General features: G+C 38.3%; 1 protein-coding gene across 3 annotated transcripts in view; it reads left to right on the forward strand.

The window, feature by feature from the left end:
* The window catches only part of AMBRA1 (autophagy and beclin 1 regulator 1), a 156,796-nt gene that overhangs the window by 85,070 nt on the left and 55,899 nt on the right, over positions 1-15,827 (forward strand). For all 3 annotated transcript variants that reach the window (XM_039358402.1, XM_039358410.1, XM_039358415.1), the window contains one exon: positions 13,999-14,109. In XM_039358402.1, the coding sequence (XP_039214336.1) occupies positions 13,999-14,109 (111 nt within the window). The remainder of the gene's footprint in view (positions 1-13,998; positions 14,110-15,827) is intronic.

Here is a 15,827-nt window from a genome sequence, read left to right on the forward strand (position 1 = left end):
GATCCAGTGGATGCGCGGGGAAAGTGCTCTCCGCCGCCCGATTTTCTTCCATCAGAAGATCCTGGAAAGGGTTGAAAGTCGCCCTGGAGGGGCAACCACTGCTGAGAAGGACCCTCGATAGATCGCAGAAGGGCAGGAGCCCTTCCATTTGATCCAAGGCAGCTCCTTTGGACCAACGAAGAAAAGTTTGGTCATTAACATGGCTGATCACTAAGCCGTACCAGCCAAAAGCACTACCAAGCATGAAGAAAGCAACTTGGAGGAATTGGGTGAGATCTTACCTTACCTTTCTTGCATCCCAACCATTCTCCTGTAAAAGCCTCTAATTTTTTCCCCCTTTCTAACTTGGCGGCTCCTGCCTACTCTGGGAACATAAAGCTATGGGGAAAAAAAGAACAACTAAACTACACGACTAAACAATTGGACTTGTAATTTTTGGATATTTGGGACCCCAAAATATTCCTGTTCTTACAGGGACCTATTACTTTATTTGTTAAGCTGGAGGGGGGGGGAAAGAATATTTAAATCGGATAAAAACCTAACTTGAGTTTGGGAAAGACTTTACATGTCACTGGCGAAATTTGGTACAGCAAGTGAATTTCTTTTTGACTGGGAGACTTGTGAAACTAAGATTTTGCCTTGGCACTATTAAAAAAGATAAGAACTTGAAACAGCTGGGTGGTGAAAACAATTCTCTGTAGTGGAGGTGGACACTTATTGACTTTTATTAAAAATAGCCTCCACTAAAGGACTATCTGCAAACACCAAAGAAATGGAGGAACACTATCCACAACTTAACTAAAAACTGACACTTGAAAAAATCCTTGAGGCTACTGAGCTAATGAATTCCGGACTGAAAAATAAAGGTGCCACCTCAAAGCTACAAAATGCAGCCCAGATTCCAATTGATGAACTTACAATCCAAAAGACAACAGAAGAGGAAGGAACTAATATTAAAGTGGACTTTAAAAAATACCAGCTACAACCTACTGAGAATCCTGATACCCAAACTTTGATCTTAATCAAAAAACCTGCAACTTTTAACAGCATCAGAAATTGAAGACAGCAACAATAAGATGGAAGGTGCTGAATACCTACATGTACAGCACATTGAGAACCCAGAAAAATCAGACAACCAAACAACTACAACACTGAACATGACTTTCTACTTAAACTAGCTGAAACCGGAAGAAGAGGACCAGACTGAACTGACAACAGATGTATTGAGCCAAATATGGAGACTTGAATTATTGGACCAACAATCTAATGATAATGAAGGGGCCAGCTCCTCTGAAAAACTGATAATTGGATGGTCTCCCTTGATTCAAACGACATATGTAGGAATGAAGGGAGATCCACCTGAGGAGCTAGAGGCACTGCTATGGACGCCTGCTTGCACAAAAAGAAAGCTAGAGTTAGACTTTAAAAAATTGGTTTTTTTATGTGACTTATAATGGAAGAGTTTAAAATCTTACTTAATGGCCTAAGGAGATTTTAAAAGATACTAATTGACTTAATGTTTAGAATCTAGATCAGTGTTTCTCAACCTTGACAATTTTAAGGCATGTGGACTTCAACTCCCAGAATTCCACAGCCAGCTGGCTGTGGAATTCTGGGAGTTGAAGTCCACATGCCTTAAAATTGTCAAGGTTGAGAAACACTGATCTAGATCTATAAGGGAAATAAAAAAAATAGTCACTAGAATAATAGTCTTGGATTATAATATAGAAGTTGGATTGAGATGATAAAGGTTATTTTATTAGTAAGTGATGAGGTATTAGGATGAGAAATAGAATATGTTTGTGAAATAAAGTAAGAATCTATCTGAGTAAATAATAAATGTATTTTAGATATGACAACTATTTTGTAATGAACTAAGGGAACTTTGGCTATCTAAAGACTATGGATATTAAGCTAATTGGAATACTGTAACTGAAATTAGGTAAAATTCAAAACAGGATATGAAGGCGTATGTTAAAATATATAGATAAATGTCTTAACGGACTAAGCTATAACTAGCAATATATTAATTTGAATGTGATACAATAACCAAGGGAAATAGAGAGGAAAATTTTGATGATGTAACGTGATATATGCATGGACTACCCAATCACCATGTTGCTTCCTTAACACCTGGAGTTTTGTAAAATTGAAAAATTAATAAAACTTTAAAAAAAAAAAAGAATGCTGTACAATCAAGCCAGAAATGTATTAAGAAGGGGGATCAGAGCAGCGAGAAGAAGCTACTCTGAAAAGCTAGGAAATCAGTTCTCAACAAATGAACCAGCAAATATGTGTAAAACTCTTAAAAATATTACTGCTTATAGCAAACCTCCTTACCTTGATGAAGGGAATCGACAACTGGTAGATGACCTGAATGTGTTTTACTGTAGGTTTGAGAGGAAACCACTGTCACCTATCTCCACAATCCCCATCTCAGATATACCAACAACAGCCAAGCCTCTTACAACTGACCCCATCCCTTTGCCCCCCCCCCATCTCTGATGATTACAGAAAATGATGTCCAAGGTCTATTTCACAGACAAAAGCCTGGAAAAGCACCAGGCTCAGACAAGATAACTCCTTGCTTGAAAGCCTGTGCTGACCAACTAGCCCCCATCTTCATCCGCATCTTTAATAAATCACTAGAGATGTGCCATGTTCCTTCTTATTTCAAACACTCTACTATATCCCAGTGCTGAAGAAACCTTCTGTCAAGGAACTGAATGACTACAGACCAGTTGTTCTGACATCCGTAGTTATGAAAAACTTTGAAAGGCTAGTGCTGGCCCACCGCTGTTAGACCCCTTGCAATTCGCCTACTGAGCAAAGATTGGCAGATGATGCTGTTAATATGGCTCTGCACTACTTCCTATAACATCATGAATCTCCAAAGACCTATGCAAGGGTCCTCTTTGTAAACTTCAGCTCGGCATTCAATATCATTATTCCAGATATTCTTCTAACTAAATTAAATCAGCTAGCTGTGCCTGACCACACTTGTAAATGGATCATAAGCTTTCTAACCAACGAAAGCATCAGGTGAAACTAGGCAAAATCATTATACCAATTAGTGCATCTCACAAAATCCCTCTATTAAAGTACTGAAATTTGCAGATGATACAACAGTGATTGGTCTCATTTGAGACAACAACAAATTTGCAAACAGACAGGAGGGTGAACAACTAACTTTGTGGTGCAGCTGGAACAATCTTGAACTAAACACACTCAAAACAATAGAAATAATAGTAGATTTTAGGAGAAAGCTTCCTATACTACCACCTCTTACAATACTAGACAACACAGTATCAACAGTAGAGACCTTCACATTTCTAGGTTCCCTAATATCTTAAGACTTAAAATGGACACCTAACATTAAAAGTGTCATCAAAAAAGCACAACAAAGAATGTTCTTCCTGCATCAACTCAGAAAGCTCAAATTGCCTAAGGAGCTGCTGATACAGTTCTGCAGAGGAATTATTGAGCCTGACATCTGCACCTCTATAACTGTCTGGTTTGGAACTACAACCAAACAAAACACAGACTTCAATGGATAATTAGAACTGCAGAAAAAAAAAATTGCTACCAACCTGCCTCCATTGAGGACCTGTATACTGCATGCTTCAAAGAGAGGGCTTTGAAAAGGGCTGTGGGCTACAGCGAGGTCATGTTGGCGTAGTAATCTTGCTGTCATTTCTAAAACATTCTGTATGTAGGGAATTGTGATTTGTCTGGTTGTTGTTGTTCTTGTTGTAGTTGTTGTATTGCTTTGAATGTTTGTGTTATTTGTATGTAGAGATCTCCGGATGAAGTTTCGTGGCCTCCGTGGTGTTACAATGGGATTCCGCTCTCCCAATCAGTGTTTCCCAAACTTAAACACCAAAGACTGCAGTGTAGCAACAACAACCATTCAATCAAACAGCCCGAAATCAGAACATGACTCAAAAATATCCAAACAAATAACATTCACCACATAACATGCATCACATAAAAAGGTATTTAAAGGTCAGTGTTCTGACAGATGAGACCAATTCAAAGTGCACTGATGGTGTCTCCTCGAATGGTTACAAAATGTTTGCAACCAAATTGCCAAACTGAGAGCTCAAACCAACAGCCCAAGACATAGGTTCTCTTCCCCCCCTTTTCTTATTTCTTAACCAAGAATGCTTGGGCAGTAGCAGTTCATTTCAAAACAGTTTGTGTATCTTTCCTTCATGTGAGGACTTGCTCTGTCCTATTTAGCCCAGCGGCTTGCTGGATTCTTTTCATGAAACCTATTTTCCTGCCTGCTTGCTCATTAAGCTGCATATCAATGATAGCATCAGCAATTTTTCAACTTGGAAATTGTATCTTTGTATCAAATTTTGATACTTGTTGAATATTCAGCTTTATTTTAGCATTGATTCATTCAAGATGTTTTCTGTTTCTTGCTGATCATCAAATCTTTTGTTCATGCCTATATGTTATAAATCCCACTGATTTTACTGGTGTACTGTTCCTAGGAAATTTAATTCTTTTATTTTTCCATTTGTTCCTTCTTTACCATGAGAATTTCTCACTAGGCTCTTTTCACAGCCTGGTGAGAGCTCCTTCATATCAGATTTAAGAAAGAAACATAAATTATTCCCTTAATCCTTGTTCTTCAGCTTCATATGTTTCAAGAAGGGAAAATAATACTACTCTTAGGCACAGTGGCTGGCTTGAAAGTCATCATCATTGGTGGTACCCTTAATGAGTTATGAGTGTGCTCTTGATGTACACTTCATAGGCATGAACTGTCATCTTTTGTTATATTGTGGGTGCCTTTATAGAAAGGTTTTTATTTAGGTTGTCAAGGACTTCATTTATATTAATGAAGTTCTAGTTCCCATATGAGTACAGGATTAGCTTTAATATCTGCTTGCATTAATATGAAGTCAGATCAGGTAAATAGCAGTTGAGCTGAGCCACTTTAACAGAAAATTGCAACTGTCAAAGGCAGTTCTTTATGGCTTTAGCAAAGACCATTTTTAATTTGTCATGTTTTTATTGTCTGTGTTGAACTAAAAAGTTCTTTTTTGCTTCTTGAGAAAAGATTAAAGTGGCTTTTTTGTTGTGTCTTAGCATAGTTAAGATAAAAAAATAGTGAAATGAAGCTGATAGCATTTAAGTAAATAGCTGATAGCTTTATGTCTTTTTGCAGAAAATGACAGTTTGCTTTCTGTCTTAAAGAGTTCATCAGCAAAGCAGCTTTGATGTCTGTGACATTGTGTTAGAGTCTAAACACACTTCTAGAGTGCTCTTATCTTGTGCATCTATTTAAGAAGACAGTAATTTATTAAATGAATCTGGTTGTTTCACAGAAAGTAAGAGGAATTAGACATGCAAAGTAGAACATTAAAGTTAGCATTAAGGTTCCAAAGACTAATAGCCATTCCCCATTGGTTTGGCTTGGTTAAGGCAATTCAGAATGTTATGAATTGTTCAAAAATTATGAAACTGATCAACATAAAGAAGGGAATAAAGAAAAGGTGGTATTAATATAAATGTCAACGCTGTGACAAACAGAACTGAAGCCGTTTTCGTTTTTGTCTTTGTTGCCACATATTAGTTTAGAGATTTTAGCTAAAGGAAGAAGTGGGGGGGGGAGGTGTAGTTTTCAGTTAGCCAAAACAACTTTGTGTGAGAATCAAGGTCAATGCTGATAACATTTTGGCGGGCTGGGAGGAGAGCCCGTGTTTTGAAATAATTGGTGAATGTGATTTATGACAGTAATTTTGGGTGGGAATTGCAACTGGTAACTTTGTAGCCTGGGGGAGGGAAATTTAGTCTTGGGTTCACCCTTGTACGTGCTGATACCTTGTTTCCTAAATAAAATGTTCTTTAAGGAAGAAATCCTTGCCTTGAAGTTTTTTTAAACAGTTTTATCTATTGAAACCATGACAGTAATAATCAGAAGGAAGGGGGTTAGATGGGAAGTGAAAATGCAGGAAATTCTAAAATATGAATATTTACAGTTCTCCTTGTGAGTACAGATTTCTGAATAAAGATATGATAGATTTAAAAAGATCAGGGGAGAAAAAGGGGAGCGGAGAGGAGTCGTTCTATAACATCAGTGAAGATGCAAGTAGCCAGACACTGGGATTAAGGAATAGAATCTTATGGTTAGTCCTTTCTTTGATACGTTTTATAACTTATTATGCCAGCAGTACTCAATTTTGCATACTACTTCCATATAAGAAAATTCAGTTTTTGTAGTTGGAGTATGCATACATACATACAAGAAAATACAAGAACTTTTGGCTTATCTGAATATGGTGAAGTGCAGTGGTGGGATACAGCCGGTTCACACCACTTCGGCAGAACCAGTAGCTAATTTTTTGTTGCCCAGGCCCAGAATGGACTTCCAGAAGCGGCATCCACACAGAGAACCAGTTGTTCACATATTTGCATCCCACCACTGGTGAAGTGTAATTTTTGACACTTGCTAGTATAGCAGTTCCCCAGACAGAGCTGAAGTGCAACTTCAGGGGTCCTCCTGGATTTGCAATTCCTGCTCAAAAAGCAGGTAGCAACTGCATCTGGGGGTGCCCATTCCTGGCCTGGGAGGTCTACTGGCTGGATTACATACCCTGGTCACTTCCTGGCTGGATTACTGCAAAACATTCTACACAGAGTTGCTGTCGTAAGACCATCCAGAAATCACAACTGATCTGGAAGGCAATGATGCACAGCAATTCTGGGTGCTCTATAGATTACCCATTTTACACCATAGCTGTTGAACTGCCTGAGCTACATTGGCCTCCAGGTTTTTTTTCTTCCTGGGACAGGGGTGTCAAACGTGGAAGCCACGCCTACCCCAGCTCCGGCAAGGGGAAAAAAGTCACGACATGTCTTGTGATGGAGCAAGTTTGATGGCCCTGCCGTAGGGGAATTCAAGAAGTTATTATCTTTGAAGCTCTAAATGATATGGAACAGGTTGTCCCCCTCCCCCGGAGTGTATTTTGCCTATCCAACGAAGCCAGAAAGAGCAAGTTCACTCCAGATCCCTTCCATTTAATGTTATCCAGCAGGACCTAAGAAGCCTGCTTTCTCCATTGCTGCCCCTGCCCTGTTATACATCCTTCCCCTAGAGATCCAGCAGGAACCTTCCATCCTCATCTTCCAGAAGATCTTGAAGAGCTGGCTCTTGCTGTGAACATTTGATAGAATAAAGTTTGGACCCAGTATAATGATATGTGGATATATGGGAAAGTATTATCCTGAAGTACTGGGAGTTTTTATTGTGGTTGGTGTGCTTTTCTGATACCTTTCTTGGTTATAGTAATAGTAGTAAAGTTGGAAGGGACCTTGGAGGTCATCTAGTCCAACTCCCTGCTCAGGCAGGAAACCCTACACCATTTCGGACAAATGGCTGTCCAATCTCTTCTTAAAAACTTCCAGTGTTGGAGCATTTACTGCTTCTGGAGGCAGGCTGTTCCACTGATTAATTGTTCCACTGATTAAGTGTTTCATTAGATGGATGGCTGTATAAATACATTACACTTGTATTTATTTTTTTCCTCTATTTGCAAGTGTGTTTTGTTTACAAAATTTTACTCACAGAAATTGCTGTTGATGTCCTAGAGAACATCTATCACTCTAAATATACTAATTGCATATGCAGAGTGACTTAGGTATATTGGGTTAAAGCTCCAGGCTAAAAACTGGGAGGCCCTGAGTTCTAGTTCCTTTTTGGTTTCTTTGACCCAGTGATTCTCTCTCAGGCAAGGAAGAAGGCAATGGCAAACCATTAATGAAAATGCCAAGAAAACTTCATGGAATGTCTGGGAAGTTGGCAGAAGTCAGTAATAAGTTGAAGGCACACATGCATTTACACACACACACACACACACACACACACACACACACGAATGTCATAAGGTTCTTTAAGTCATAAAGTTCTTTAAGCTCATAAAAAAAGACAAATCTGTATCAGTTGCACTACAGATGAGAGATGGATAAATGATAGTAATTGAAAAGTGCATTTGATGACACATGGCACAAGAATAATTGGAAAATACTGTTTTATAGTATGTTCTAAATTGTTGACTGGTGGATACTGTTGAAAACCAAAATGTGACTTTTGTCCTCCAGTCAAGAATGACTAAGTGGTTATACCAAATCCTCACTCCCATTGCATGCTTGAATTTGAATGGATACACAATGTATACAAAGAGTTACAATTAATGGAACAAGACAACTGTAAATAACTTCACAAATGCACCAGAGTGAATCATAAAGACCTCAGCAGGTTTTTGCAATTGACTAACTTTGTCTGGGTTTAGAAGTTAGAGATCATTCTTATTAATTGCTGTACAACAAGCTGTGTCTAAGTCAAAGTAAAAAAAAAAAAATGATAGAAATGCGTACTCTTTTTGGTCATCCTCTATTTTCCTAAGCAGCAGGAAAGCGGAGGGAGAATAGCTCATATCAGAAAACTGAACTAATTCTTGTAGAAGAGCTTTGAAGCAATCCATGCTTTCTGCACACATAGATTATCAGTCTGTACTATCAGATCTTCATTTCATATGCATATTATGTTTTTCTTTGAGACTAGCCCATAAGAAATGCAATTCAGTACGGTTTATACAGCAAAATCCAATTACCAGTGTAAAAATTGTCATTTATATAATGTTTTAATGTTAAATTAAGATAAATGTATTACCCACAGAGGAAAATTGAAGCTTTTCCTTTTTTTAAAAAAAACTAATTATACTGCAGTGTTTATTTGCTCTGTACTCAGGGCAATTTTGGATATTTTACTATATATAGCAAATAATGAAGCCCACAGAATTGATAGGTGGAGATCCCAGCTCTCCTGTTCGAGAAGCCTTCTCACTGTTCACACCCTTGTCTTTTTTCTTGTTTTGATAGTAGTAAGGCAGTTCCTGTTGCCATAACATGTCCTCTAGGCAGGACAGAGCTTTTCAACCTTTTCACAGATTATACCACTTTTAAGACATGACAATATTTGAGCACCACCAGTGCTTAGCAAGGTGTCAAAAACTTGATGACTAAAAAAAGGGGGGGGATTTGGGGTTTTACTGATTAGATTCATTTGTTGTTATAGAAATGGCTAGTTTATAATATTATGGAAAAGTAAAAAAATTGAGGTTCAGTATTAATGCTTCCTTTTAGTACTGTCCATGGGGTTTTACTAAAAGGAAGCCAAGAAATTAAAAGACGCTTGCTCCTGGGGAGGAAAGCTATGGCAAATCTAAACAGCATTCTAAAAAGCAGAGACATCACCCTGCCAACAAAAGTGCGTATAGTCCAGGCCATGGTTTTCCCAGTTGCAATGTATGGCCCATAAGAAAGGCTGTTGAGGCCTTTGAACTATTTGGAGAAGACTCCCCCTTGGACTTTCAAACCGGTCAGTCCTAGAAGAGATCAACCCCGACTGTGTCCTGAAGTTGAAACTCAAGTTCTTTGGCCACCTAATGAGAAGGAAGGACTCTCTGGAGAAGAGCCTAATGTTGTTTGAGGGCAATTGAGATGGCTGGATTCACTGAAGCAGTAGGTGTGAATTTAAATGGACTCCAGAAGATGGTAGAGGACAGGAAGACCTGGAGGAACATTGTCCATGGGGTCGCGACGGGTCGGACACGACTTCGCAATTAACAACAACAATTAATGCTTCCTTCTACTGCAACAGATGAAGTCTATTCTTTTTCCCTTCTCCCCGTCATTTTTCCCCCCTTTTCCCTCCCCACTGTGTTCTACTATTTGCTTTTGTATTTTTGTATTTTATTCTATAATCTAATAAAAATATTACGAACTGTAGAAAAAAAGGAAAAAAGTACCAGTTTTAATTTCTTTGGTGGCTGTTCCTTTGCTGAATCACTTTTCCTTTGTACTGACAAATGTATGATGAATTTATCCATGTTTATTAATATGCACCACTACCAGCTAGCTCAGGGGTCTTCAAACTTGGCCCTTTTAAGACTTGTGGACTTCAACTCCCAGAATTCCTCAGCCATCATGCCTGGCTGAGGAATTCTGGAAGTTGAAGTCCACAAGTCACAATAGGGCCAAGTTTGAAGACCCCTGCTGTAGATACAACAGTAAATTGTCATTAATCAACGACTTCTGAGGACTGTGGGAGCCCTCTACTTTACACAGCCTGTCTCTCTCTTCTTTCTCTGCCTTTTCCTTCCAGTTTCTTACAAAGAGAAAAAACTTTTTTATATTCAGCAGAGAGAGGATCTCACTTAATTTGGTTCTGTATCCATGTGCACAATAGTGAGCTAATTCTCTTTCATTGGGATGTGAATTTTGAGTCTGCCCCTGCAATCTAACAGGCAGGTTGCTCAGCACCATCCTTTATTCATATAAACCAGCTTTGTAAACCACAGTTTGAAACGGGTTTGCTAAATGCTGTTTAAGATTAACTATGTATGGCTTGCATATACTGTTAATTTGTATGGCTTGCATATACTGTTAATTTCAATAATTGAAAATGGAAATAAACATTTCTCCTTTCCTGTTCATCAGATGCACTGGAAGAAATAGCGAAGCCCACGGACCCATGATGGTTTTAGATTATCCTAGATTGTAGCTCAAATCTACACACCTAGTGATTCATATACTGCCCATCTCATATTCATATTGCGTATTGTAACTCTTACAGTTCCTATTGTTGCATAATACAGCAATAGTAAATTGTCATTGAAAATTGGAGGGCAAGTTAACAAAAGAAATAATTCTCTTTTGTCTGCTTCATTTTTTTTTTATTGTGGCAGACTTGTAGCGGAGAACAAAAATGGATCTGTTAAATTAACAGAATCCTGCACAGAAGTCAAAGTGTGGAAGGTTTGATCACACAAGCGCTAGAGCTTCCTGCATCATGATCACTTCATTCTTGTAGAGGCACATTCCAATATATATGCCAGTGTTAAAGTGACCTAATTCATATAAATGTTTAATTATGTTTAGAGACCATTTTTGAATGATTAATATTTAGAGGCATTTAAATTATAGGAAAACATCCTTTAACTTCCAGTGGTAGGAGAATATAGCCCAATTTTTGGGTTGAAAGATTGTTTTCACCCCTTCACTCTTCTGTCATATATTGATGGTGTGTGTGTGTTTGGAACAGGATGGAGGGGGTGAGCTGTAAAAAGAAATTATCTTCATTTCTGTCATCACCCACTGTTCTATTATCCAGTGATAGACAGATGCAGGAAAGTTGCCAGTCAAACCCACGTTTATTGCATTTCAATTGCCCTTCAGCATGTCGAAATCTAAAAACCTTTGAAGAGAGGTTGTGATGTCTTTCCTGCAGCGGTAGCAAGCACCAGGCTATTGAATAGCTGCTTTCATCACCTTTCAGTCTTCCAGGCAATAGAAGCTACAGAGGTCTCTCAAACTATTTGTCAAACGATTGCTAGGACTGGTTCCTGAAAGAGCTGGATTTGCATGTCTAGCCCTTTACCGATGTAGCCATTGCTTAGTAAACTGCTAGATGCATCAATTTACTTTCTTGTTATTTTTCTTGCATGTATCTTGTATGATACTTGGCACAAGATGCTATGCTGGTTTTTAATTTCTCAATTTATTTAAAGTGAGAGAAAATGTTAACTTCTAATCCATCTGCCACTAAGTATGCTTTACCATAACATACCTATTTGATGATACATAATAAATCTTGACTTAGATGAGTAATATACCATGGTGTGACATTTTGTTAAATGCAACTGGATGGAGCTTAATAACTACAATTACAGCTAGTCTTTGATTTACAGTCATTCATTTAGTGACCGTTTGAGGTTACAACATCACTGAAAAAAGTGACATTACCTTTTTTCACACTTATGTCCGTTGCAGCCTCCCTAGGCCCATGTGAAAAAATGGCCATTATTCCTACTCTTCCTTTTACCAGGTATCAGTTTATAAAATGACAGATCTTATTCCATGACTGCTTAAGTTTACACAAGAACTTTTGATGAAGAATTTTGTCAAATGTTTGCCAAAAATCCAAATATATACTGTACTATCAACAGGGTCAGCTCCATACACATGCCTGTTTGCGCTAAAAAGAATCTAGCAGCTTGGTGACACAGGATCACTTCTTCATCTTGATATTGATTTTTATTCGACTTTTGCTCTATGTGCTTAGGTATTTTTTTAAATAGAGATTAAAGCACTAGGACTATCATTTCTCAGTTCAACTTTGGATCCCTTTTTAAAATTCATGCCACAATGGCCACTTTCCAATCCTCTAGCACAGTGGTTCTCAACCTTTTTAATGTCGCGACCCCCCAACCAGTCGTAAGTCGAGGACTACCCAACCGGTCGTAAGTCGAGGGCTTTCCCTGCCTGGGAGCGCCACGCATGCGCCGGCCGAGGCGTAGCTGGCAAGTGGCAGAGACGGAGCAGGCCCCGCCGGGCCCCACACCCGCCAGCAACCCTCCCTGCGCCCGCCGGCCTCCCATCTCCCACCCCTGGCCCTCTCTTACTTACATTTTTAGTAGTTGCTCAGCAGGGAGGGGTGGAAGCTTCCAGACAGCTCGCCTTCGCTGCAGACAACTTGCAGCACCGTTTGCAGAATGGGACTTTTGGCGGGCTCAGCAGGGCAGAGACAGCCTGGACAATTCCTATTGCTTTTGAAAGCCAATAGAATTAGACTCTATTCAAGAGAGTCTATTCTATTGGCTTTCAAAAGCCAATAGAATAAAAGGGAGTAGCACAGCTAAGGAAAGGGGGAAAAAAATAGCGGACTGCGTTGTTTGGCGACCCCCGTGAAATGGTCGTTCGACCTCAAATGGGGTCCCGACCCACAGGTTGAGAACTGCTGCTCTAGCAAGTAATCTGATTTGAGGGACAAGCTGCATATTTTTGCTAAGAGAGCAGTAATTTCACATTTGAGTTCTTCAATAACTCTTGGACAGATGCCACGAGGACCTAGTGATTCAGACAAACATATGACTGAATGAGATAGCTTTCATGTCCTTAACTTCAGAGTCATTATAACATATTGATTAGTTGTTTTTTTCCATTACAATATTCATTCTTCCAATGCAAGAAGTACTAAATCGTTAGAAAACATTAGGAATCATTATAGCTAAATTACCTTCAAAATTTATGATATAATGGATTTGAAATAACCTAGATTATCTTCACCCAAAGGAACAAACATTAGGGAGCTATGGTCCTAGGACAGAGGTCTTCAAACTTGTGCCTTTTATGACTTGTGGACTTCAACTCCCAGAATTCCTCAGCCAGCGTGCCAAGTTTGAAGACCCCCGTCCTAGGATTTTGGCACTTTAGCTCTGCTTAGAAATGCTTGTTATGCCCTGAAAAAATATGAGAGAAGAAGGGCCATACTAAGCAGTTCCATCTTGATATTGATCCTCCTTGTGGGTTTCATATCTGCAGTAAACATTTCTACAGTGTAGCAGTCTTCTTTCTTTGCAAAAGGTGTAGCTGTGGATGGCGGACGTGTGATTTGTTGCTTTGAGTTGAGACTGGTTCTAGATTGATCAATTCTTTTTCCACATCTAAATTCCTTCTCTTGCACCTGTAGGATTATTTTGAATAGGGTTAATGTGTGCGATTTATTACACATTTTTTATTATTATCTTTGTATCCAGGTGCCGTAATTTCTTGAATATCACTGATGATTAACATCTATGTCGTTGCTTGTTACTATTCTTACTCTAATATTCTAAATTGACATATTTACTTAAATATTTTCTTTACAAGAATAAAATGGTGTATATATTTTAAAATTAAAACATGAGTATATTAAAATCATTTTGACTAGGAAAACTTCTGTTGATCCAACAGTTTGATACCATTTAATATACTTTTTTTCTTTCTTTATAATTTCAGGAGGGTTTTTTTTTTTTTGTAAGAACCAATAAAATTAGTCATTGGACCTTGACTTCTGAATTGTGAAATTGTTAGTGTGTTTTGGATGTCATTCCTTTGAATTTGAAAGTTTCATTCACTGTTCCGTTCTCTTTTTGTCCCTAGGGGCTGTAATTGGAGATGGACAGTCTGCTGTGGCCAGCAATATTGCGAACACCACATACCGGCTTCAGTGGTGGGATTTCACTAAATTCGATTTACCAGAAATAAGCAATGGTAAGTTGGAGACAGAACTACTAACCTCTGTAGTTAAAAACAACTAAGGATATTCACAGAAGGAGAAGTTTGTTGTTCCTCAAAAGATAACAGATACGTTGAAGCTGAATTTATTTATTTATATATAAATATATATTATATTTATATATAAATAAATAAATTCATCCTCCAATATTCCAATCTTTTAACTGTAATTTAATCCTTTACTTCCTTAAAAATAATTGAGGACCCCAAAGAATTTTGTTTTATGTATGGGTTATATCTATTAATGTTTACTGTACTAGAAATCACAATGGAGAAATGTTATAATATTTATTTGAGTTTGCAGATTTCCTGAAAATGACCAATTAAATTATTTGTTCTGAAGGAGATCTTTGCAAAGACTAAAACTGGGTGTGTGTGTGTGTGTGTGAGAGAGAGAGAGAGAGAGAGAGAGAGAGAGAGAGGGAGGGAGAGGGAGAGAGATCAGATCTACTTATGAAGGTTCAGTTAAACCGATTTATTGCTAAAAGCCTACACACAGGAATCTTCTCAACTAATGGTTGGCACCTGAGATTTAAATTAGGGTCAATGGCACTCAAGGGGGAGTTGAACTTACTTTTAGTGTGGCTGTGTAAGGACTCTTAAGTTGATCCCCCTTTTTGCTCTACCTCCAGGTTCTACCATCCCTTCTCCCACAATTATTTGTATTAAAATATCCACAGATCTTGTAAATTAGGAATTCTTTGTCATATGTACCACAAATCTTATAAACTGAATTAGGAATTGCTTGTCATATCTATCCTTGACAACAGCCTATTTACCCAGAATATTTGGGCAATACATTAATCTCTGTATACACCTAACTATGATACAGAAGAAGAATATAGAGGTTAATGCAAATTAAAAGATCTAAGGTCAAATTATAGTTTTCAGTTTTTTGGACTTAGTTGCACACTAGAAATTATATTTTGAATGCATTAATGTTCAAATCAAGTGATAGTGAAGACAACAATATCATCCTTACCCAATTTCTCATTATCACTTGCAGATATAACTAGTAAACGAACTCTTCGGAAATATAGTTCCTTTTCTTTATCCCAGCTTTCTTTCAGGAAGATAATACAAAATACCTTATATTAGTTAAGTAAGCAGTTAAGTAAAGTACTCCTGGTTATAAAACTTACTGCAGGTAGTCCTCGACTTACAGGCATTTGTTTAGTGACCATTAGAAGTTACAACAGCACAGAAAAAATGACTTATGACCATTTGTCACACTTAAGACCATTACAGATCACCACCGTCATTCCAGAGTCGCCGGGGCACCCTTCTTTCTTCGCCGCCTCTCCGGGGCAGCTTGGATCCATTAGGGTCTCCAGGCAGGATGAAAATTAGCCGCGGGGGTGTGGCGGTCTGCAAGCCCACAACCAGTCGCTACTGCGCAGGACCGGAAGTCCTGTCTTTTAGCTCTTTCATATTACTTTGATAATCGAAAGCTTGACAGCCAGAGTTTAAAAAACTTTCAACTTGGAAAGACATATTTGTTTCCTTCTTAATAACCTGGGATTATATTAAAAAGCTATTGACCAAGCATTATGTTTAATCTCCAGTTATATTAAAATGTGTTCAAGCTTAAATCGGGGTGGGGGGGACACCTCACTGTATATATACCTTCATAGTCTTGTTTATCAGCTGGTAGCACTAATCTGTATCATTTAATTCAAAAATAAGGGACAATT

The sequence above is a fragment of the Crotalus tigris genome, unplaced genomic scaffold (assembly GCF_016545835.1).
Source record: "Crotalus tigris isolate CLP2741 ecotype Arizona unplaced genomic scaffold, ASM1654583v1 scf7180000017576.4783729, whole genome shotgun sequence".
In the NCBI taxonomy this organism is placed as follows: Eukaryota; Metazoa; Chordata; class Lepidosauria; order Squamata; family Viperidae; genus Crotalus; species Crotalus tigris.